Source organism: Xyrauchen texanus, chromosome 44, assembly GCF_025860055.1.
Source record: "Xyrauchen texanus isolate HMW12.3.18 chromosome 44, RBS_HiC_50CHRs, whole genome shotgun sequence".
Taxonomy (NCBI): domain Eukaryota; kingdom Metazoa; phylum Chordata; class Actinopteri; order Cypriniformes; family Catostomidae; genus Xyrauchen; species Xyrauchen texanus.
In genome coordinates, this window is record NC_068319.1 from 22708082 (window position 1) to 22732904 (window position 24823).

At 37.6% G+C, this 24823-nt stretch overlaps 1 protein-coding gene and 1 long non-coding RNA gene across 5 annotated transcripts in view; one reads left to right on the plus strand and one right to left on the minus strand.

Moving 5' to 3' along the window:
* Positions 1-24823, minus strand: part of LOC127636701 (uncharacterized) — an 82386-nt gene that overhangs the window by 38015 nt on the left and 19548 nt on the right. The gene's annotated exons all lie outside the window — the stretch shown is intronic.
* gnaz (guanine nucleotide binding protein (G protein), alpha z polypeptide) overlaps positions 1-24823 on the plus strand; it is a 64675-nt gene that overhangs the window by 32960 nt on the left and 6892 nt on the right. Inside the window, exons 1-2 of one of the 4 annotated variants that reach the window (XM_052117362.1) lie at positions 4253-4371; positions 6556-7884. In XM_052117362.1, the coding sequence (XP_051973322.1) occupies positions 7162-7884 (723 nt within the window). In that variant the 5' untranslated portion in view covers positions 4253-4371; positions 6556-7161. Of the gene's footprint in view, positions 1-4252; positions 4372-4528; positions 4592-6555; positions 7885-24823 lie in introns of those variants that run through there. The other 3 variants (XM_052117363.1, XM_052117360.1, XM_052117361.1) reach the window with 3 other exon arrangements.

The window sequence follows — 24823 nt, forward strand, 5'->3', positions numbered from 1 at the left end:
GATCAATGTGCTGCACTTAAAAACACTTCTCAACTCGTTCACAGTGCTTTAAAACCTTTTGTATATATATATATATATATATATATATATATATATATATATATATATATATATACATACACACAAAAGGTTTTAAAGGCCTAGCCTAGCCTACATTTTACATTTAAATTATTTGATGAAGACAGAAAAGGTAGTGGAAAATTACTGTACATTATAATTTAAACTTCTTTCTAAACAAGAACTCATGAGTGGTTACAGACAATTTCAATGTAGATAAAATGGTGCTTTTAAGATTATTTGTGGTAGTTCTTCAAAATACAGCTGCATCTACCCAAACTTCCCTCAAATTTATCTCATGGGATTGAAGCATCATGCTTCATATGTTTATGTAGGTCCTGATTTAATTTTAGAATGAACCTATTAACAGTAAATGTTGTTCATGCGATTATAAATAGTGCAAAGAACACTTTGTGAGTGAGCTGTTTATTATGAGATTTAACTTTACCTCCCATTTCTCTCGGAATCGAAATTCGGAATCGGAATTTGTCTGGAATAGATTCCCAAATTTCTGGAATCGGACAGCCCTTCTCACCAGTTATGTAGTTGTATAGTGGATCAGAACTTAAGCACATTGATCATTTTATTGAATAAAAAGCTGGTGTTTAAGAAGTTGGATTTAGCCTCATCTTTTACGGCCTGCTGTGTCTCGTAAGCGCGCATTCTGAAGGAAATTAATTTATTTGGCTGCAGTGGTTTCTGAGGTGTCATGATCGCTTTATTTGAGTGTGATATGCCATAGTTACATTTATATTGCATTTAAAGATGTAAACTCAGACTTTGCTTAAACATTTCACAACATTCACCTTTTTACAGCATGGTTATAGACAAGCGACGCGCCTGTTGGACGTCTGTAAGCAGGTGTAGGGTTTCTTGGTTCAGGTTTGGGGAATGTACAATTAATATTATTGATTGTAATCAATGATTAATCATACGGTTTGAACCAGATACCAATACATTCTAAATTGCCCCAAAATAGGGGTTATATAGCCCAAAAGTCTGCTTCAGATATATATAGATAATTAACACAACGAATTATAATTAATTAGGAATATACGTCATGCAGACTGGCTGTATTAATTTTCAGAACACCTTAATTGAATTGACCCGTACCGCAACCAACCAGTTCGTCCAGCAAACCACTTTGCTCGATACTTCTTGATCAATTCTCGAGAAGGTTTATTCTTAGTATAAGCTTACTTAATCAAAGCACATTAACTTACTTTGATAATATCAGATCGTAGCTTTAGATCGCACATTAAAGAGGCTTTGTTTAATGACCAACAAACACAGACAATCAAGCGTATAATTGGGTTTAATACAAGGAACTAGGATATATCACTACACTTAAACAAACATAGAACACATTTAACAACAAACATTTAACATAGAACAAACAAAGTAAAACAGTAAGGAAAATGATAGCAAACTTGTTACAACAGTTAAACCTTAAGAGCCAGCAAGGGACTTACACACTTTAACGCATTTGAATTTAGATGGGATAATACTTGCAAAATGGACCTTTGTGTCGCTGAACAAGACTGCGTGTGTGCGTGAATGTCCTCGTTGCGTCCGTGAGCTGGAGGATTTCTGTTGGTGCTTCCAGAGCATGGATCGCTCGCGGGAAGTGCAAAGCATCTTAGGAGTAATGGTTGAAACTGAGAGAGAGTCCTTTCACCCGGAGGATATCGGACTGCTCCAAAAACGTAGTGTTGAGCTTTGTCCGAAGACAAGAAAAAGACTGAGATAAACGCCAAATAAAACAAAAGACATGTCTGACGAGAGTTTGAAGAGAAGTTGAAGAAGACTTGAAGAGGTTCAGAAGAGAAAGCAAGAGAGCAAGAGAGATAAAAGCGAGGAGAGAAGACAAAAAGAGAGTGATTCTACACCAGGTCCTGACTTTTAAGGTAGGGAGGTCACGCCTCCTTTGGGAGGAATGACCCAATGAGGCGCCTCAGTTATGGCGCGAGGTGGTTCCCTTTGTCTTGTGAAGGCTACTCATTTGCATAATTTATGACAGGGTCCGGATGTGGTTGGAATCACTCAAAAGATGGTAAAACATAGCAGAATACATTTTAATGTAACCTTATATATATTCAGCTAGGGCGAGTCGTAAGGTTTAATTTGATACCAAGAAACTTGTATTTGGTACACTTAAAAGTGAATATATATTTTAAGATTATTTATATAAGCCCTCAGAGTTTAACTACACAACTAAACAATCTTAACTAGTTTGATATAACAGCAGAAATACCCAAGCATACGGGAATAAAACATATTTCCTTAAAATAAGCCATTTCATGGTTTTAAATGGTATGAGTGTATAGATTTTCAGTGTGTAGATGGCGATATCACGAGTGTCTCTGGAGAGGCTCTTTGGGTTGTAAAAACGTCAAGAAGCATTCTAACTCCCAGACTTGCTGGCACTACCTGGTGATTTAGATGGGGAGTCACAGGGTGTGGGAGTTTTAGAACCCTTAGTAAAAATGTGTGCATTGCATTCAGAATTAATGAGTTCATGATTTTCAGTTCATACTCTACACAGGTGAAAGTGTTGCAAAACTCGAGAGCTTGAAGATTTGAATTTGAGAACTTATACAATAAATACCTAATTTCTGCAGAACTACACGCCCACCAGAAGCCTGCGGTCGGCTAAAGATGCCGCCTTGTCGTACCAACACAAAGAGGCACCAAAACACGTTCCCAGACTCTCAGTTTCATCATACCACGTTGGTGGAATGACCTTCCCAACTCCATCCGTGAGGCTGACTCACTCTCTTTAAAAATTACTTAAAACACATATTTTCCATGAGCACTTAAGCACTTGTTGCACTTTAATCTGTTTTGAATGCTATTCTGATGCTAGTGAAACTTTGTAGTATGGCACTTTTCGTACCACTGTCTCCTTAAGATGATTCGCTTATGTTTTCCTCTTTTTTGTAAGTCGCTTTGGATAAAAGCATCCGCCAAATGAATAAATCTAAATATTTGTACATGTAAGTCAACACACATATTATGCAAGTAAAAGTTTCCTTTTGGCTCGTTCCGTGTATTTTATGTCCAAAGACCAGATCCAAATTTTATTACGTCACTTTTAATACCCTTTCTGTAGGTGATCAAAAGTAAAAAATAAACATTAACTCTAATCATACATTGCACGGATGAGGGACAAACAACCGTGCAACTTATCTGTCCTTAATGTGCACTGTGTTATTTCAACTGTAAACATTTACTAGCAGAATTGCCAGACAGTACCATTTTGGCACTTGTTTTACATATCTATGAAAATGCATGTAAATCGCACAAGCACATATAAACAAACATGTAACAAAATGTAGTAAGTGTAATAAATGTGTACATATTAATATTTGTACACATTGGGCCTATCATACATTATGAAATATTTTAACTTAAACAAATATTGTAAATATGGAAGAATTTGATAGATAGGCTCTTATTTATCTTTTATCTTTTTGCTAAACTAATGTTTTTGCATGGTACTTTTGATATAGTAGCACATAAATTATTATATTTATAATACATTTATTAAATTATTGTAATATGTGGAATTCTATTTTCAATTTTATGTTCCAACCTTGTGAATCGTTTGCTTAAAATGTGTATGAAACTTTTTAACAGTGACAAAAGCTTGTATAATTACTATAAATGCAATTTTATGACATCATATAAATTGACAGAATGCTACATTTTTACTTGTTTAAAAATCTAAAACGCGATTGAAATGTACAATCTCGTATACTATATTGCATGGAGTCATATATATATTTAATATCTTTTCAGTTTTCAGTTGCATTACGCTTACATGTCATTTCAAGTCTGGCGACTAAAAACAAAAATGTAGTAGCATTCGTGATTCTTTCTCTCAACTTGTCCATAGAGGGTTGATATAGAAAGTCATTAAAATGAAACAGGGAAATTATTATCAAGGGATTTCATAACTTAAGGGGTTTGTTGCAACTAGACACAGGCATTGCATTGGAATGAGCAGAATCAGAGTACCTGCTGGTCTAAGCCAGTTATTTTCCACCATGACAGTTAAATAAACAGTCCACCTGCTACCTGTTAGCTTTGTGGTTAGAGGCTTGGAGAAAGAGAGAGTAGAAGGGGGCGTTACCTCTCGCTTCAGGGAAGGACATTCAGCTCACATCTGTTTCCGTTTCACAACCTGCCTGCCTCTGCTCATGTGTCTAAAAACTTTGTGCATTGGATCACCTCTTTGGCTGACCTGAATCTCTGATCAAAGAAAGATGCAGGTGACAAGGGAGTCCATTGTGGGACAGGTTTACTATGGAGGTTAGATTTTTTTATGCATACCAAGATCTGAGGTGCTTAGTGCTTGTCCAGTCCAGTGTGAGAGGTGTGTATGTGAGAAGCAGACTTGTGTAATGTCAACTGTATTTTAAGGCTAAAGGTGCGGTCACACTAGGCTTTGAGTATGCCTCTTTTTGTGTGTGTGTGTTGGGGGGGTTGCACAATGGACCAGGATATGATGTCGCATGGGACGGCTTCTTGTGTAAGTAAATAATACATCACAAATAAAAAATAATAGTATATTAAACATTTTACTCACTTTTCTGCAAAAGTAAAACACGCAGTTTTAAAATATGTATTTTTTGTATTGAGACAAGACGTTTCGATGGATCCACAGATGGATTTGCAGTTCAGAGTTCACTAAACATCCGCAGCTGAAAGTGAATTTCTTGACATGAGCTTGCGTTTCCAGTCTCCCACTTTCAGATGCGTTTGAATGGGAGTGAGTGAAGCGTGAAGTGTAGTGTGACTGCCCCTTAACAAAGGCTGACCGTACTTATCATGTTTTGCTTAAGTTTCCTCAACTTGTGGGCACATGAAGGCAATTGGTTAGATTTTACATGCGTTTTTGATGAGTTCTCACATCTGCAAACCATTTATTTATTCTGCAAGTGTTATTTAAGTGTTTTTGCATGTTGAAACTTTTTTAAAGTTGCCTGTGAAGTGGTCCGTTTTTAAAGAGATAGTTCAACCAAAAATAATAATTATCTCATTTGCTCAACGTCATGCCGTCTCAAATTCATGTGTCTTACTTACTATGGTTCCACTTTATATTAGGTGTTTTTAACTACTACATACTAATGATAAAATACACACAACACAGTACTTATTGTGTAACTACATGCTATTATGCATAATTCTCACAAGATTCAAATTTTCTCCTACTGAGGTTGAAGTACAGGTAGGGTTAGGGTTAAGGTTAGGGGTTAGGGATGGGGTAGGGTTAGATTTAGGGGTAAGGTTAACAGTGTAACTACAGATGTAATTAAATGCAGGTACTTTAAATGTAAGTGCAATGCAACAACACATATGTATATAATAAGTAAACTGTATAAAATGCTTAAGTACAAGTAGTTAAAGATACCTTATATAAAGTGGGTCCCTTTTTTCTGCAGAACATTAACAAAGATATTTTGAGTTCTCGAGTTTGAATCCCAGGGCATGCTGAGTGACTCCAGCCAGGTCTCCTAAGCAACCAAATTGTCCCAGTTGCTAGGGAGGGTAGAGTCACATGGGGTAACCTCCTCGTGGTCGCCATAATGTGGTTCGCTCTCGGTGGGGCATGTGGTGAGTTGAGCATGGATGCCGCGGTGGATAGTGTGAAGCCTCCACACATGCTATGTCGCCGTGGTAACACGCTCAACAAGCCACATGATAAAATGCATGGATTGACGTCTCAGACGCAGAGGCAACTGAGATTTGTCCTCAACCACCCGGATTGAGGCGAGTCGCTACACCACCATGAGGATTTAGTGTGCATTGGGAATTGGGCATTCCAAATTAGGGAGAATTTTTTTTTATAATTTTGAAGGATGTTTTATGTGTTTTTGAATAAAACATTGCAAGTCAATGTGCTCCAACATCTTCAAGGTCCAAAAAGGACATACAGGCAGTATAAAAGTATCCATATGGCATGAGTGGTTTAATCAATTTCTTTTGAAGCAATATGATGAAACGTCTTATTGATGTATAATGATACCAGGATTGAGTTCCTGGCAACCACATGCACCTTTAAAGAATCACAGTCTTGAAGCCTGCACTGTTCCAATTGGGACAGATGTCAATATTTATAGTGAAAAAGGACTTACAGTTTGGTCTGTTTCTCACCCAAAGTGATCGCTTGGATTAAACCACTCAAGTTGTATGGATTACTCTTATGCTGCCTTTATGTACTTTTTGGAGCTTGAAAGTTTTGGACCCAATTGACATATTTTATGGACAAAAACCCCTCATATACCTTTCAAAATACCTTTTGTTGGTGTTTCACAGAAGAAAGTAAATCATACAAGCTTGAAACAAGTTAATGATATGAGAATTATAATTTTGGGATGCAATATCCCTTTAATTTTCTGGGAACTAGTCTGGACCTCTCCAGAGGAGACATACATTTTCACTTTTACTTACCCTGGGCTCCTTCATGATATCTAACGTCATATTTTTTACCAGCAGGAACATGGGCCTGTAGCTACCCCAATGGCTTATGCAGACAGGAGAATATAGTACACAGAAGCCTAAAACATTTAACAAGAACAAAGGTCTGACATTCCAAGCAAGAGAACTTGAGTGAAGACTAAAGGACGGAAGGGGTTATCAACAGATGAACCAGACACGGAAATACAGTGAAGCACACTGGACACCATGAGGAAGGACAGCGAAGGGATTTTATGGTTCCGACCTTCTCTCTCTGAACATTGAACAAGTCAATTTGAAGCCGAACGTGTTCAGGGGTGTGTCCCCTGATGTAAACCTCAAATCCTTGGGATATAAAAGGCAACCACGCCCTTAAATCACGGCCTGAGTGGGTCATCCACCATGTCATGGTAGCATTGTATGCCAAAATACCAAACCTTGAGAAAATCCAAGATGATTGCTAGACTTTGACGATGCAAGTTGTGTAAATTGAATAGGAAACTTGTAGGTCTGACATTTCTAGCTAAATCTTCCCCTAGCATAATTTCGACTCTATCAACGCAACATTTTTACATTGCAAACTTTGTTTTTACTCTGCACCTTCCCACTACCTGGGATTACCAACTCCAGGTGCAGCAAACCATGGGGTGTCGGCAAAGTTCAGAGGAGAAGGAGGCCGCCCGGCGCTCACAGCGCATTGATCGGCACCTTCGCTCGGAAAGCCAGCGGCAGCGCCGTGAGATCAAACTCCTGCTGCTCGGCACCAGCAACTCGGGCAAGAGCACCATCGTGAAGCAAATGAAAATCATCCACAGTGGAGGTTTTAACCTCGAGGCCTGCAAGGAGTACAAGCCCCTGATCCTCTACAATGCAATCGACTCACTCACCCGCATCCTCCGTGCCCTCGCCACCTTGAAGATCGACTTCCACAACCCGGATCGGGCTTACGATGCGGTGCAGCTCTTCGCCCTCACCGGCCCTGCTGAGAGCAAAGGCGAGATCACAACGGAGCTCCTGGGGGTGATGAAGCGCTTGTGGGCTGATCCAGGGGTCCAAGAGTGCTTCTGCCGCTCCAATGAGTACCACTTAGAGGACAACACGGCGTATTATCTGAATGACCTGGACCGCATTTCTGCGGCAGAGTACATCCCGACTGTTGAGGACATTCTGCGCTCACGTGACATGACCACTGGCATTGTGGAGAACAAATTCACCTTCAAGGAGCTCACCTTTAAAATGGTGGACGTGGGTGGCCAGCGTTCAGAGAGGAAAAAGTGGATCCACTGTTTTGAGGGTGTGACTGCCATTATATTCTGTGTGGAGCTCAGTGGCTACGACCTCAAGCTTTACGAAGACAACCAGACGGTAAGAGCATGATTATTTGGTGTATAAAGTCCCAGTGTTTCAATCCCAAGTAAAGTAAATAAATAAATAAAATACGATACCAGTTTTTCTAAAGTGACAGTAGTATAGAGTTTGGTACCTCTACATTTAGTAGCTTGTCCGACTGTTAGGACTGGGCGTCAATTCCAAAAATAATCAATTCTTTTATTCCGAGACGTTGGAAATCGAATATGAAGCTTATATTCTGCCGATTTTAAATAAATTACAACTATTTCTTTTTGACTACTGATAACTAATGTCTCTTTTTCACATTTGCCTTTTCATTTCAATAATGGCAATCTTGCCTAAAGATTGCAGTGAAAATTAATTGTCAAATCATCAATTACATTTTATTTCATTTTAAATTTTTCACACATACTTTGCAGACACCTTTTCATTTTCATGACAGTATTTATTTGTCAGCAAAAATAAACTCCATAAAGTCAACTCTGCTCAGGGAAATCGATTCAACATGGAAAACACGGCCTATTATCCCAACGACCTAGGCCAAAATTTTGCGCCAGTGTACAGCCTGACTGTTGAGGACAGTTTGTGCTGTTTATTTATTTAAAATCGGCAGAAAACAAGCTCCATAATCGAAAGTCGACTCTGCTCAGGGGAATCGATTCCGACCAGGGATGTGACATGATCTTTTGTCATTCATACTATCAATCATACATAGTGTGAAGCTTTATATTGATTACTATCTTTATATTCCACTGTTTATTGTCAGATTTCACTTTGTTTCATTTATTTTCTCAAGAATCAAGATTATTAGTCTGCAATCGACTCGAAAACCAAACTTGGAATTGGAGTTGATCCCAGAACAGCCCTACCGACTGGTAGGCGGCTGCTTTCAAATGCTCACATTCGTATTTGCACACGTGCTCTGTGAAGAGTGCTCGCGGTCTGTCTTGACGAGATATTAAAATGATAGTTCACCCAAAAATAACAAATCTGTCATCATTTACACACACTAATTTTGTTCCAGGACTTCTAAGACTTTCTTTCTACAGTGGAACACAAAAGGGCATGTTAGGCAGTAAGTGAGTATATGTTGACAGAATTTTCATTTTTGTGTGAACTATTCTATAACGGTTTATGTTTTCAATTAATGTATGTTAGTGTAAATAAGTGGGACAAATTTTTTTTGTGTGTGTGTGTGTGTGTGTTCAGATCTGTGCATTAGGCCTTGCAGTGTAAATGCAGCCTTATACCTGCCAGTGTCTACTACGTTTGTTAATATGAATACTGTTGATATAATTTTTTCTGCTTATAATTAGCTTATTTTTTGTTTGATTTATTACTGACTGTTAATTTAATAGCAAAAAACATAAAAGGTTGCCTGCAATTTCTTTTAATTTGTGTTTAATAGGACAATTAATATTTTGCTGTATCGTAATTGGTATCCTTAAATTTGACTGGCATTGCTATCAACTACTGGAATTTTTGTACCATTAAAACCCTAGTTCTGGCCACTGGATACATTACTACATTAGATTACGTACAACTCCACAGTAAATTCATCCCGTCGGTGACGCTGACAAATGATGTTTCACATTTCCTGTGGCACAAAATTACATTTACTGTGTAAACCTGATTTTATATTACTCCAACGCTAATTAAAGATATATTGATGTAAGACATGGAATTAACATTTCTTAATGGTCGTGTAGCGGCATACAATCTCTTGCATTGTGGCAAGGCTAATTTCTTACCAGCGAGTTCAAAGACTACATACCTGTGTGTGTGTTAAGCTAAACCTTTTCCCTCGACTCACAACAAGTACTTCCAAGTAGTGCATTAGCCTGGAATATCAATTAACATTGGGGAGTTAAAAATAAAAGTGTTCTGCAAGTCCTGAGGGGTGGAGATGTACGGGAGTGATAATTGAGTTCACAGTGCAAGGTGTCAGGGTGTACCCGTGTGAATTATTAGATTTAACACAAGGGAAAATTGCTGTTGTGATGGGGGGGTCAGAAAAGTTTTATATGTCTTCAGCTTAAGAGTTGCAAGAAAAAGGAAGTAGCATGTCAAAGAGGAAGTGTGGTAACTGGGGGAAGGAATTAAAGTAAGTAAGCCATTTGTATGTAAAACATTTTTTATAAATCAGTAAACACCATGGCCCAATTTACAACTTACATTAAGATGCGTTTTATGTCCAGATAGTATCTGGATATTCATTAGCTAGATTGCATTTACACCTTGTAATCAAATGTATCTCAAATGTGAGGGAAAACTCTACTTACATATTACATTATAGGCTGTTGTATCCTTAAAATAATTAGTCTTTTATCAAATTTAAAATGATGCATTGATGCATAATTCAAATGACTGTCAAGTGACCATCAAATGACCATCACTTTGACAGTCAAGGTTTTTCCTTCATTAAAATTACAGGCTGAAGCCCCAAAATTTGCAGAAGCAAATTTTATGATATTCATCTCAAGTTCAGTGCTTTGTAAGTGCTAAATATGTTTCTAATCAGAAATGAGTGAAGCCTGGTTTCACATGACTGTCGCATAAACCACATAGTGATAAGAAAACTGGAGAGAGACGCAAAGCGAGTGGAATTTGTGGAGAGAGACGCAAAGCGAGTGGAATTTGTGGAGAGAGATGAGATACTGTATTCCAAGTGTATTCCAATGGAATAATTAATGGGATATTATTCATTGTTCAGGTGACAAGATTGCCAGATGGCAATGTCTGTTGCGTTCTTAATAAATAAACAGAACAAGGCAAGAACCCACAACACAGCACTTTAACAATGGATGACTGTAGCGTATCCTCATCACATAATTAATTACTTGCGTAGTTGTATCCGGATAATGAAAATGCATTTGCATTTATATCTTCTTTGAATGTGGTCAGAATCAGTGCCTGACAACCACCAACTGTGGTTTCAATCCAATCACAATGCATCTTGGGTCCATTTACACCTGGCATTTAATGTGGTCAAGAGCTATCCATTTCTTTTGAGTGTCTAGCTTGACACAACAACACTGACTCAACCAATGAGTTGGGGGCGGGAATGTTTGTGCAGATGGCCATATTCGGAAGGCTGTTAGAAACAAAATAATTTTTACATTTCCATACTGGTCCAAAATGATTTACAGGTCCATAGTTTTCATAAGCAAAACATGCTAGTCAGGCTTGCTATTCAAAATAGCCAAGAAACTTGATAGGGGCTCCAGTATACCAGCATCCAAAACACAACATATGCTGCGTTAAAAAAAGATGAATGAAAAAAAAAGCTCATGAAAATCTGGGCAACATGGGGCCTCACAAGATTCATAAACATACGCTAAAAACTAGAGTGTGTTTGAGCACTGAAATCAGGGTCTGTGGTGATCCTCTGAATTAAATTACTCAGTAAGCACTCATCTCAGAACTGGCCGATATGTGGAACCATTTGCATGCTGCCAGTCTGCTTCAGTTCTGCCAGTACTGACCAGAATTGCCAAAATGACACCCCTCTTCTTGCACATTCACTTACTCACTCAAACATCAGGCACCATGGATCAGTCTGTCTGAATGAGCCTTCAGCAAGAGAGAGAGAGAAAGAGATGAGCATAGTGTTAATGGAAGAAACTCTTGGTGACACTTGAGGGTGTTAAATAGAAAATGTTGACTGAGATGACAGGGTCGGACTAGTGACACTAAAAGCTTTTGTGTTATAGTAGACAAATGCAATAACGCATTAATTATAAAGGATTAATTAAAGGATTAAGTAAAACAGGACACAAAACTTCCAGTTAAACGAACAGAATGTTTACTCTAAAAATTACATTTAGCAGCTTCTTCAGTTTATTAACTTCCTAATACAAATGTCTTGAATATTTTGTCACAACCTTATTTCATTGCATGAAATCAATTTAAATTGTAAAATGGAAGTTTACTTAAAGGTGCACTCAGTAAGTTCAGTTTCAGATGACACTGTAGAAATGCACTTTTCAGTCATTTAATCCATGAGTACAAGTGTCCAATAACAGTGTGGTTACTGAGATTAAATGTATTTGGCTGGTCATGTGATTCTAACATGGCAGCCCCCATGAGGGGACCCTCTCCATGTAGAATAAAACTGCAGTTATAGGGTAACTGAAATTACTGGAATCTTCATCTCATGAGAGTGCTCATGATTTAATACATATGTTTCAAACTGACAATTAATTTCTTAAGGAGTACAACTTTTCTAATGACGAAAAATTGTGTGAGTGCTCATTAAATCCATTTATGAAGGGACTACATGAATAAATCCTGCTGGCCATAACAGAATGTACAGAAACCCAGATCCAGACTGCCACAACACAGTTTGGAATAAATGCTCTCATGTAATGTTTAAAAATAATAATAATAATAATTGCAGATGCCAGATGGTTAAAATTGTGAAAAAAAAGCCAAATATAATTGTGAAAATAAAAGCCAATCTATTGCAAATTATTATATTATGAAGTAATATAATGCAATAATCTAATCAGCCAATCATGTGGCCGCAGTGCAGTTTATAATATCATGCAGATACGGGTCAGGAGCTTCAGGTAATGTTCACATCAACCATCAGAATGGGGGGGGGGGGAAATATGATCACAGTGATTTCGACCGTGGCATGATTGTTGGTGCCAGACAGGCTGGTTTGAGTATATCTGTAACTGCTGATCTCCTGGGATTTTCACGCACAACAATTTCTAGAATTTACCTAGAAAGGTGCTAAAAACAAAAACATCCAGTAAATGGCAGTTCTGCAAATGGAAATGCCTTGTTGATGAGAGAGGTCAACAGAGAATGGTCAGACTGGTTGGAGCTGAAAGAAAAGGTATGGTAACTCAGATAAACACTCTGTACAATTGTAGTGAGCAAAAAAGCATCTCAGAATGCACAACATATCGAACCTTGAGAGCTATGGGCTACAACAGCAGAAGACCATGTCTGGCACATTATTAGGACCATAATAAAGTGCTCAGTGAGTATATGGTGGTGCAGGGTCAAATCCCGCTTTTTTTTTTTTTTTCATTGCATGTAGTAGGCATAACTAAATGAATTCAAGTTTGTAGAACAAGACTGGAACAAATCCGTTCGAGAATATTTTATAGAAAAAGCTGAAAAAAGCTGTTGAATGAAAGATGAATTCATTCAACATTTGTGTGTATGTATGTGATTTGGTAGCATTTCAAACCAGTATAAAAAATACAGTTGCTGGAAACACATTTGTAAGATGTTCCAAGGCAATTTTTTCTCAGACTCAATACCTTCCACAGATAATTAATTACCTACATGTCCATGCTCTTGCAAGTCTCATTTCTAGATGTCGTGAGTTTTGCAAAAAGCATTTTTATTCAGGTTTTAAGTGGAGTGATATTTAATAGGTTGTTTGACCAGAATTCCAGGAAACATTTTAGTACAGCAATAAATCCCACCTAATGATTTGCACCACTCTGCAATGCCTGGCGTCTCGAGCTAACAAAACTGAAAACAAACATTGAAGTTTAAATATTCCTCGAGCAATTTTGTTATCCAATTAATGTTGTGCTAATTCCACCATTTTGCAAAAGGCCTGCAATCCCAAACACACAACATGATTCATAGACAGAGAGCGTTTCCGATTGACTCATTTTCTCATTGGCTTATTAATAATAAGAATACATTTAAAAAAAACACAGGCCATCCCACTGACTCTTTTTTGCTGTTTGTAAGCTATAGCCCCCATGAAATCAAAATTAACGTTTTGCTACTTTTAGTCTATTAGCTTTAAGGTTATCTATATGTGTACTTCCAAACATTGACAAAATTAGTTTTCACAAGATATAAGCATTTTAAATATTCAGTCTCTCTCTTCCAGCTAAAACAGACATAGGCAAACCCATAACGTCACATAATGTTACTTTGACCAATAAAATACTTTCTAGAAGGAAGCGCACCCTTCTCCTACATTTATTCAGCACACATGGCTGTTCTCACCTACGCTGATGATGCCTTCACAGGGCACTTCGAAGGGAGCACAATCCATCCTGTAGGATTGTTCTAAATAGAAATTCCAATAATAATCCCTTAAAATGTGAGTTCTGACTTACCATTATCACCTTTCAGTCCTCTGAAGCTCTCACAGTGGAGGAAAATGTTATTTGAAGGAAATAGGGCATAGGGATGATGCAGGTGCTGGATATGAGGAAAGTCATATGTTTAATGCAGGTTTCTCAGAGGTTTCTTGGGGTGTACAGAACAAGTGCTCTTTATTTATGTTTAAGTATACTGGAATTCAAAACATTTCATAGATCTGGATGATTCTCATTCATCTGCTTTGGACTTGCACAATGGCTCCAGCTCTGTCGTAAGCAAAGGCCGTGTTTGTTTTTGGGTTGGTTATGTAGTAACATGGTCAGTTAGACCATCGTTCGGTTCTCAAGTTGAAAAACAGTTGTACTCTGTATTGAGATTGCTTCTCAGTTTCCCTGACTGAACACCAAATCTGCATGAGAAGCAATAGAGAAATGTGTGGGTTTGCAGGGGCTTCGATGTAAACTAAAACCTATTGTAAGGCTGGACGATATGGCCAAAAATATGATCACAATAGGTTTTTTTTTTCTTTTCATTTTGTTCGAAATCAATATTTATCATGATATAAATTTCATACCATTAATGAATCTCACACGTTTATTAGACCTCAAGAAGGTATGTAAACATAACTTGCTTGTTTACAAGTTAACTCTAGAGGGTAAGCTGCCTTTAAAGTATTTTAATCTGACGTAAGGTGAGTTTGACCTCTTTTTGATTAAATTGAGCTAATTTTGTCATCTTCAGTAGGTGGTGATAACGCACCATAACGCCAGATTCACATACAATCTGTTAGCAGGGCGTGAGCAACGCATCGCATTTGGGCTTTAACATTGGCCGCATCTCTTTTCTAGGTTCCTACAGCAACACTGAGCAATTACTTGCACTTGTTTATCTGTGTACTTGGTTAATATATCAAAGCCCCTTTCAAGGCAAATCAGTCCAGTCTGTGGTCATCTTTGGAGCGCTCTCGGGCAGGCTGGGCATCTTTTTCTTTGTAAACAAGCGGTATAAAACTACAGCTCCTGTCTACTTGAATGGGGAAAGACTGAAATTTCCATTACGCTAAAAAATGCTTTTTTCAGGCTGGATCAGCTAATGCACATGACGTTCTTGAGTTGATTGACAGGTGATGCCTTAATCTAAACAGCGACTAGCTCTTTTAACTGTAAGGCGGGACTTCCTTTCTACATACATTGACCATTGGGTGCTACAGCTTCTTGGTTGGGCGTTCCAATTTCTCCTATTCATTTTAATACCAGTGGTCTGTCTCTGCATATAAACAACATGGCAGATTAATTATTTTCTTTATTTTGTTATTTTGTGTTTGTTTGTATGTAGACCTATTCATTGTAGTGTATAGTAGGTTCGGTTTAAAAACTTTCTATACTCTCCTGATTATTTTGATTTTCCACTACACCCAGAGCCACTGAGTTCAGCATGAGCCACGTGGTACAAATAGGCGCCGAAACCACCCACTCACTGCCGCATCTGGAACGCTTCTGGGACATGTCACCTCTTGACTAACGCTTGCAATGTAAAGGGTCAAATCTGCAAAAATGGGCGCGGAAATTAAAACGTCCCGTTCATGGAGGTTATGTGAAACTGGATGGATTGCCAACTGCCATTAAACATCAAAAGAAGAAGAAAAACTTTCTTGCCTGTGACAGCATTATGGATCATGAAAAACTTTTAACTAAATAGTACGTATATAAACATCAATGGTGTTGATGACAGAGATGGTGTTGTGTTCAGTTGATAGCTGTATTGCTTTGTCAGTGCTGTCTTGTTCGCTACAAAAAATATAATATTAGACAGATGGCTAGCTAGTGGATACCGAGCCTCAGTATCGGTTTTCATGACAGCAGGGCTATGTAGCTGCTTGCCTGCTAATACTTCCAAACCAGCTGATTTCATGACTGTGACTCAATTAGCTAGTCTTATGTATAACTTTGCTGAAATGCTTGCATTTTTAGTAAGACGTACCTGAGCCAATCACCTAGATTTAGAACATATTCTAAATATCGAAATTTACTCAAAATTTTATCATCAACACGTTTTTTTAAATGTATATAATATTTGATAAATACTGATATTGTTTTATCGTCCAACCTTAGTCTACTGACAATTTTTTATCTATTTTGACTATATTAAGTAATTATTTGAACATCCTAATAAAATGTACATTTGCATTTATACATTTGGCAGATGATTTTATCCACAAAACACCTGGAGCATCATGGAGTTAAGTGCATTGCTCAAGTACACAATGGTGGCAGTTGTGGTGATTGAACCGGCAACCTTCTGCTTACCAGTTCTGTACTTTAGCCTACTACACCACCACCACTCATTTAACTAAATAAATGGATCAATTTAATACGCCAAATTTAAACAAATTTGTATTAGAAATGTCCTCACTACTTTAATCCTACAGTCCCTCATTAAGGAAAACACGTATTTCCGTACATCTGGCTCAAAGGCTTTCCAGTAATAGACCACCAGTGATTTAACTTTTTTAGTTGCAATTTGCAAAAAACTACTGGGGACTTCAAGCTACAGTTGTCAATTTCAAGGCACGACATTTTCTATTCTCTTCTTCCCCCCCCTCAACATCCCTTTCGACGTTTCTTTTTTTTTGACCCAACAAAAAAAAAAGAAGAGTTACCATGGTAACTGTTGCCGAGCAACAGAGCAGTCAAAAGCTCCTAATCCTGGGCTGCTGACAATGAGCTGTGACCGAGAGAGGGGGGTTGGGGTGTTTTACATGGCGCTTGGCAACCAGAGATAGAGGATAGAAGTGTGCCTGTGCTAGTGGTGGCGAACGTGTGTTTGTATGGAGTAGGATAGCGTGAGGAACTGTGTTGGGCAATAGTCCATTAAAGCAATGCAGCTCCAATGCAAATCGGCTGGGAGGAGATGGAGAGAGACTGAAGATCTGGGTCATGGGAAGGATGTTTTGACAAATGGAAGGATATTTGCCATTGACAAAGTTCAATACTGGAGAGCTTAAAGCATCTCACCTAAAATATGCAAACATAAATACCAGCCACTGAGCTACATTTGAATTGTTTTGGACAAGAAATCACTGTAACTGCAGTCTAAACAGTCACACAAAGATTTGTGTTAACGCAAGGCTTTAATATTATATCTATACAATACACTTTGAGATTATTTGGAGTGTCAGGATTAATGACAAATTGATGCATATAGCACAAACAATTAAGTATGTTACTATTCCTCATCAAAAAGAACCTCCCCCTTTCTACATTAAGTAGAATTACATGTATTAGTGCCTTTTAATCTGTTGATACGCACCCCCTTTTTGAGCACAAACCATGAAAATGGCATACCTGAACTTAAATGGTTGTATTTACTGGACCCTTTGGAGTATGGACACAGTTGTAGTATCTTTTGAAAGAAGACACTTTTTGCTTTATTTCCCAATAATATATGTTGTTATTTTTAAAGTTAGAGAAGCTGAAGTTTATAGTAATGGAAATATTTTAAGCTGAACATGTTTTTATAATCTATAAAAACAATAATAAAAGTACCATGACAACCCAGAAATACAATGTTCTCAAAGCCAGAAGTAGCTCCTGCAAGCTTTTTTCACTGTAAAATAGCTGGAAGCATACAGAGTAAAATGCAGGCTCCGCCTTTCAAGCCGACACAAAATCTGACTGCACTGCTTGGCTATTATGAATGAAACTACGCTCCATTTTTAAAAATAGACTTTGAAGACAGGCTCGTTTTTTTTATGAGGCTCTAATATATTAGATCATATACATTTTTACAACATGATTGCTGCTCAGATTGCATAGTTTGTTGAAGAACATTGATGAAGGGTAAATCTTTCAGACAAGATCTCATAATATATCAATATTTCTCACATTTATCACTTTTATGGACAAAAAGTGCTATTGGATGTTTTTCAATGAAGGCTTGTCATGGACAATTGACCCAAGTGTGGCGAACTGGATTTTTTTTTCATAACAAAGGTTTGAAGTCACGTTTTGATATTGCATGTTGTCATTTGTACTCCAGGCACAAATAACTAAATTGCTGTTTCTGGAGCGTTGCTATCATGAAACAGAGATCGGATATCAATATTGAACCCTTAGACCTTTGAAAAGATGTATAATTTATTAACATTAATTACATAGACATTATAGACAGTAAATAATATATTAAATGTAAGAAGAGTGACGTCACCACCACTTGTGGGCGATTGCGTATCAACAGGTTAAGTATTAAAAACATGCCTTGTAAAGTAATGCCATGTAAAAGTGTGCTAAGTCAGCACATAATGTGATGCATGCTAACGCTAACCCAATAGAGCACATCAATACTCTCCCACTTTTTCAGCCGCCTGGGTTCCAGAAGTGCTCCCATTTTTTTTCGCCCATATGCTTTTTTATAAAATACTTAATAAAAGAGTTATAACCCATGAACCAAACCAACCAGCTCTGAGTGGATCACAACATTACAAACTTTGATTTGAAGGAAAAAATCATTTAATTAAAAATAAAAAACAGACTAAAAGACAAAGGTATAAAGCTGAGGCTGCAGTGGGCACAGGGTCACCAAAACTGGACAGTTAAAGACTGGAAAAACATAGCTGTATCTGGTGAATCTCGATTTCTGCGGAGATAGACACGGCAGCCTGAACTTCCTGTTCTTGGCTGACAGAAGTGGAACCCAACATAGTCTTCATGCTGTTGTAGCCCATACGCCTCAAAATTTGATGTGTTGTGCATTCTGAGATGATATTCTGCTCACTACAATTGTACAGAGTGTTTATCTGAGTTACCATTCTCCGTTGACCTCTCTCATCATCAAGGCGTTTCCATCTGCAGAACTGAAACTCACTGGATGTTTTTTGTTTTTGGCACCATTCTGAGTAAATTCTAGAGACTGTTTTGAGTGAAAATCCCAGGAGATTAGCTGTTACAGAAATACTCAAACCAGCCTGTCTAGCACCAACAATCATGCCATGGTTAAAATGACTAAGATCACATTTTTTCCCCATTCTGATGGTTGCACATGTGCCCTCACTCACAGCTCTCACATACAGCAGACACTAAAAAATCTAGCCAACTGTCAAGCCAACAGATTTTTCAGTTGTATATAGCTTCACATTTAATTTTGGAATCATAAAACAATTACTGAGGTCTGGACCACTGTAATCTCATAGCTGGTTATGGCCATGGCTGGATCATGGGTAGTGTAGATCTTCTCCAGAAATTCAGCTATTAAACACATTTTATTTAAAACAATGTTGAAATAAAGCAGAATGTTGTGATTTATTGCTGGTGCTTGCTAATGCTAAATAACACAAAACTTGTATTATTTGTACTACATGCATTTACTGATACTTGAAATCATGTGACCAGTTGAGGAAATGTGTACTAATACTTTTCTAAGCAGTCAGACTTACATGGTAGAAGTAGACATACTGTACGAGATCACATAGACTTACATTGAAGGAAGAACCTGAGCCATATCTGGGGACCAGTATATCTTAGTCGCTTGGGGGTGGGCTCTTTTGACTTGGGCCAGTGGGCAACCACCTCGCACCCACCCAGACTGCTATAGTAACCACCTAGCAATACCCTAGTAATCACTTAGAACCCCTTAGCAACCCCCCACAACACATTAGCACTGTAGCTAGTTTTTAATGTAAAATTATAACTGAGCTTTAGTGACGTGGCATCTGCAGACACTGCCAGTAATGAGGGATGCAGAGGGAGCTAGACAGACACGTTCACGTCTTCCAATTACTGATAAATGTGGATGTCAATGAAAAAATCCATAGCATCCCAGGCGACTCAGCCTGCCTGCATTCAATGAAGCTTTGAAGTTAGCCATTTTAGCCACATGATTTGCGATTCAAGTATTTTTTTAGAAGGTTACCTTTTTACATTGATTGAAATGACTCATATTATGTTCAGCTCATCAACAAAATTACTAATAAAAATGTTCGTTGACCAAAGGTTTTTTGATTTTGTCAACGATAACAAGACAAGACAAAAAAGACACATCATGACAGTAATCAAACAGTTTAAATTAAAACATAATGTTGATGAAATTATGACAAGAAACAAGAAATACTACAAAATATTTATAATGCACTAACACATTTATTTTTTTTATTTTTTTATATAAAGAAAGAAAAATCTATAAAGAATTTGCCAAATAATCTAGTTATAGTTATGTTTATAACCAGGGGTGGACTCAGTTAACCTCAGTTTGGTTAGGGATCGCTGCCCCCTTCGGCATTTTTGGCCGTATTATGGCCCATTCTGCACAACACAGCGGCTTGTTTCAGCTTAGTCCTATATACCTGTATGTGACATTAATAAGCTTTATCCACAACATAAACTTAATTTTACAACCTGCACAGAAAATAAAGCTAATGAACAGGTGAACTTGAACTAATTTCCGAAACTGTCTAAACATGAGCAATTCAGAACAGAAACTTCTAAAAAGTAACTAATACTTCAGTATATTCATTGTATGCTATTATTTCAGGAGCTCTGGCTCATGCTGTTTAATCTTACAAATGAAATGTATTATTGTTAATATTTTTGATTGATTTTTAAATAATTGTGAGTAGTTTACAATTTTTTAAAAATATTTGGTTAAAGTTTTGTCTGTTACAGTTGGATATATGTTTTTTGTGATTTTTTTTTTAAATATTATTGTCAACTTAAATATGACATTTTTAACAAATAAAAAACTGTCCAATTTACACTGCTCATCTTACATGGATTCTGAATACATAATGTTTTTAAACAGAATAAATAAAGAAGAAAGAAGAAAAGTGTAATATATAACACACTCACTCACTAAGGGTTTAATTATCCAGAAATGATACAAACAATAGCTTGAGAAGCAGATCTATGCTTTTGATTTTTTTTTTCCTAAAACTGACAAACGTTGTTTTTATGAAAAACTCTAGTAATTTGTACAATAATTGTATAAAAAGAGCTGACAACAAGGAGTGCTCCTTTAAGTTAATAATACAACCAATCTTTGTGTAATGTTCTTATCTTCAACAAAAGGAAATGGAACAGGGTGGGAGGGGGCAGGGGAAAGAGTAGAGACGATTGTGAGGTATAAATCGTAGCAATTTCGAGCAGGTACAGTGTAAATGTACTTTATAGCTCTCCCTTATTGCTGCCGAGGCTATTAGGATACTAGACAAGAGCAATATCCACTGAGCTACAATGAAATGGATTTTCTGGAGCGAGACATTTCAATCCAACAATCCTTATTTACAGGAAATAAAGCATTAATAAATTGTTGAACCTTCTTATTAATATTTAAGCCTAATGAAGGCTTGTGTCTGGAGTGCACACAGAGAGGGAAGGCATCACGCTGTGCTTTGTGTACCTGTGGGGGTACCCCCTCCCTCTGGATAAACTTCTTCTCTCTTTATTTCTCTCTTCTCTCCTTCCATTTCTCTGACTTTTGACTCTGAGAAAATCTTGGTCGGAAACACCCTGAGCCTCAACAAAGCACTTCCACCCAGCCTCCTGGGCTGTCCGATTAATGGACACCCTGAGATCTGCAGGGAGGTTTAGTTAATGGTGTAACCTGATTTTGGAAAGCACTATTCAAGGCCGAACGCTTTCTGCAGGAGGCACCTCTCAAACACGAGTACACACTCAGGATAATTGCAAATCCCAGCCGCTCACATTCAACAGCCAGCCAGACATTTATCTGCTTTTCCAAGACATCAAAGATTATACAGTTTCTCTTAGAATTTCTATATTGCTAACATTTGATGACAAAATAACAAGTATCTGACGTTAGAATATCAAGGAAGTTTACTCAACCTACAAGATATCTAATATGTCACTTCCTGCACAGTGTTTAGCACAACAGCCTATAAAACAGCACATATTCTGCAACGCCAACTGTGGCTTTGCCACAGTAGGATGTGTACCTGGATTAACATCTTTTGTTAGACCTGGAAATACATTTCTATCAACGAATGTCCCTAACCCTATCAATAACAATTATCCCTAGAATCGAGAGAAAATGATTGGCTGATAAAAATGTTGAAGTGCCAACCTCAACCAACACAAGACTTTGAGAATGCAAAATTACTTGGACACCCACAACAACTGAATTTTGTATTTTTTTTTAAATGTCCTTGAAGGGCACTGTGGGAAGGGGACGAGTCTTGAAGGCTTGTTTCAAATGAAAGAAAGAAAATGTTTTTTTTCCCCTTTCCATAAGGCTGTAAGCGAAGTGTACAGTACATTCCTAGAGCAATTCCTTGCTCCCTTTAGAGTGCTCACATCAAGAGCTTTGTCCTTCGGAGTGAGTAGGGCATTGGGATGATCACTTGCAATTGGAATTTGTCGCAAATATGACACAACAGTGACAACAGGATATAATATCATGCTCTATGCCTTAAATTAGAAACAAATAAAATGTAAGAACATACCATCTACTTAATTTCTCACAGCATTGCAAACCACCTTTGACTTTTATATTGAGCCAAGAGGTGATGTTCAAGGTGGAAACTTCCCTACACAAGTACTTGAATGCAGAAGCATCTACCTAAGCAAGCTTAATTTTGTGCGTTGTTGCGTTCCAAAATGTGTCAGAACGCAATTCACAACTCCATGCAAGTATTTCATTCGCATTGCATTCTGAACGTTGACACAAGTGGAGCAATAGCAGAGAATAGTGTGAACTGTTCACTTTGACATTGAGATTTCACTTTCATATCAACTGATGTCATGGTGATGAAAAAGTTTGAAGAGAATCTTGATGAGCAAGTCAATTCAATTCAATACATTTTAGCAACTTACCAGAATAATACAACATCTGGTTTTATGACACAAACTTTTGAAGGAAACTCTATCCACTTTAAGTACTGAAGTTTGTTCCCGCCACATAAACACACATTTAGCATGTTTAACTGCATACACATACTTGTATCAAATATGTTTCTGGCATTAAATTCTCTAATGATTTTACTTTGGTGTAAACAAAGGCTTTTGGTTCTTTTTATTGACAGACAGTTGAGTGAGGACATGAAATCAAAGAGGAAAAAGAGAGGGGTGTGGTATGGGATCATGACACGAGTGGGACTCGAACGCATATATCCCACACAAGCTCCACAGCTCAATACCAAAGCTTCCATAGCACTCTGTCTAGATTCTGTAGTGGTAAAACATATTTTCTATATATAAATTCACAGGTCGGAATTTACCAAACTTTGGTACACAGCATGTACTGGCATTTCCGCTCTCCCACATTAACTGTGTATGAATGAAAGTGAATAGAGTGCAAAGTCTTTTGTGGCCACACCCTAACCCTAAAATCTTAGACAAGGATGTTGATCCAAGAACACATTCAACTTTGTAAAACTGGTCACCATTTAGGAAACACAGCTGAGAAGAGACCTGGGAAGAAGATGACCAAAATGGTTCAGTTAGTGAAAGACGTGGACTAATTTCCACATTCCATAGTTTTTAGTACTTTGCACATTTTTGCCAGCTCTCTCCATTTCACTCCCTCTCTTGAAGAAGATCTTGTGATTTGCTTAAAGCGTGATGATGTTTTGTGTAACCTTTCAAACAGCGGCCCAGTCTTCAGATCAGATTCCTCCCTTGGTCACAAGCTGCTTGTCCCAACCACGTGCCTTCAGCCATTGCAGCTCATGCTCTATGAGGTGGGCAGGAAGGGTCTATACACACACACACACCCCAAAATCCACTTACAGTAAATGCTATAAACATTAAGGATAATCAATCCAATCAACTTTTCACTGTACTTATTCAAACTCTGCATATTTACATATTTTATATTTTATATAACTTACTAAAGCAAGTAACTTTTTCAGAGACCATTTAGCCTGAGACGGAGCATTTGTATTAAAATTAATGGGAGAAATTGGAACATGCAATATGGTGGATGTAAAAAAGGAAATCCAGCCTTACAGGTTAAAGAGTCAATCACCTTTTAGATACAGACAGCACACGCGAAATAGCTGGACCAGCCTGATGAATAGAGTTTGATAGCATGATCTGAGCTAAAGAAGCACAATTTATAAAACCATTGTTGTGATTTGAAATATTTTATTTGATTGTAATCTTGACCAACCGTTTTGGAGATTTCAGACTTTCCCCATTCAAGTAGATAGGAGCTGTAATTTTATACTGCTTGTTTCCATAGAAAATTGCTGCCCGGTAGCATTCCCAAAATGGCCTCTGAGTGGACTACCATACAAAAAATCTAAGAGTTCTGACAAACTTGCCGCAAACATGCCACAAATTATTGAAAATAAATATATTATTTTCACATGCAAATGAGCTTGCGATTCGCTGCAAATGTTTGCCAGAAGCAACAGCAACTGCAACTGCATTGCACAAAATGCCTCCCAAAACACTTCATCAACCACATAGCAACACCCTGTCAACCATTTAAAGATTTACTAAAATCAACTAAGAACACTTTAGCAACCATATAGCACCACCCTTGCAACTACCCACAACACTGAGTCTAGCAACATCATAACTATGCGTTAAAAACCATATTGAACACCTTAGCAGCACCCTAACAACCACCCACAACACCCTAGCAACTAAATAACAGCATGCAAAAATGAAATCACTTAGAACACCTAAGCAACCACATAGCAACTGCCAGGCAAACACCCACAACATCCTAGCATTGTGGTGGTGAGTTTTCCATGGAAAAAACCATTCACATTTTTTCACTTAAAAATATAAAAATGTAGTCTGTTATATTTTGTTCATGTTTTTTGACCTAAGTGTACACTAAAAAGGGTATGGGAAGTTCAAGGTTGTACTCACATCAATACTACAGAGGAGAAAAATCTGTGAGACTA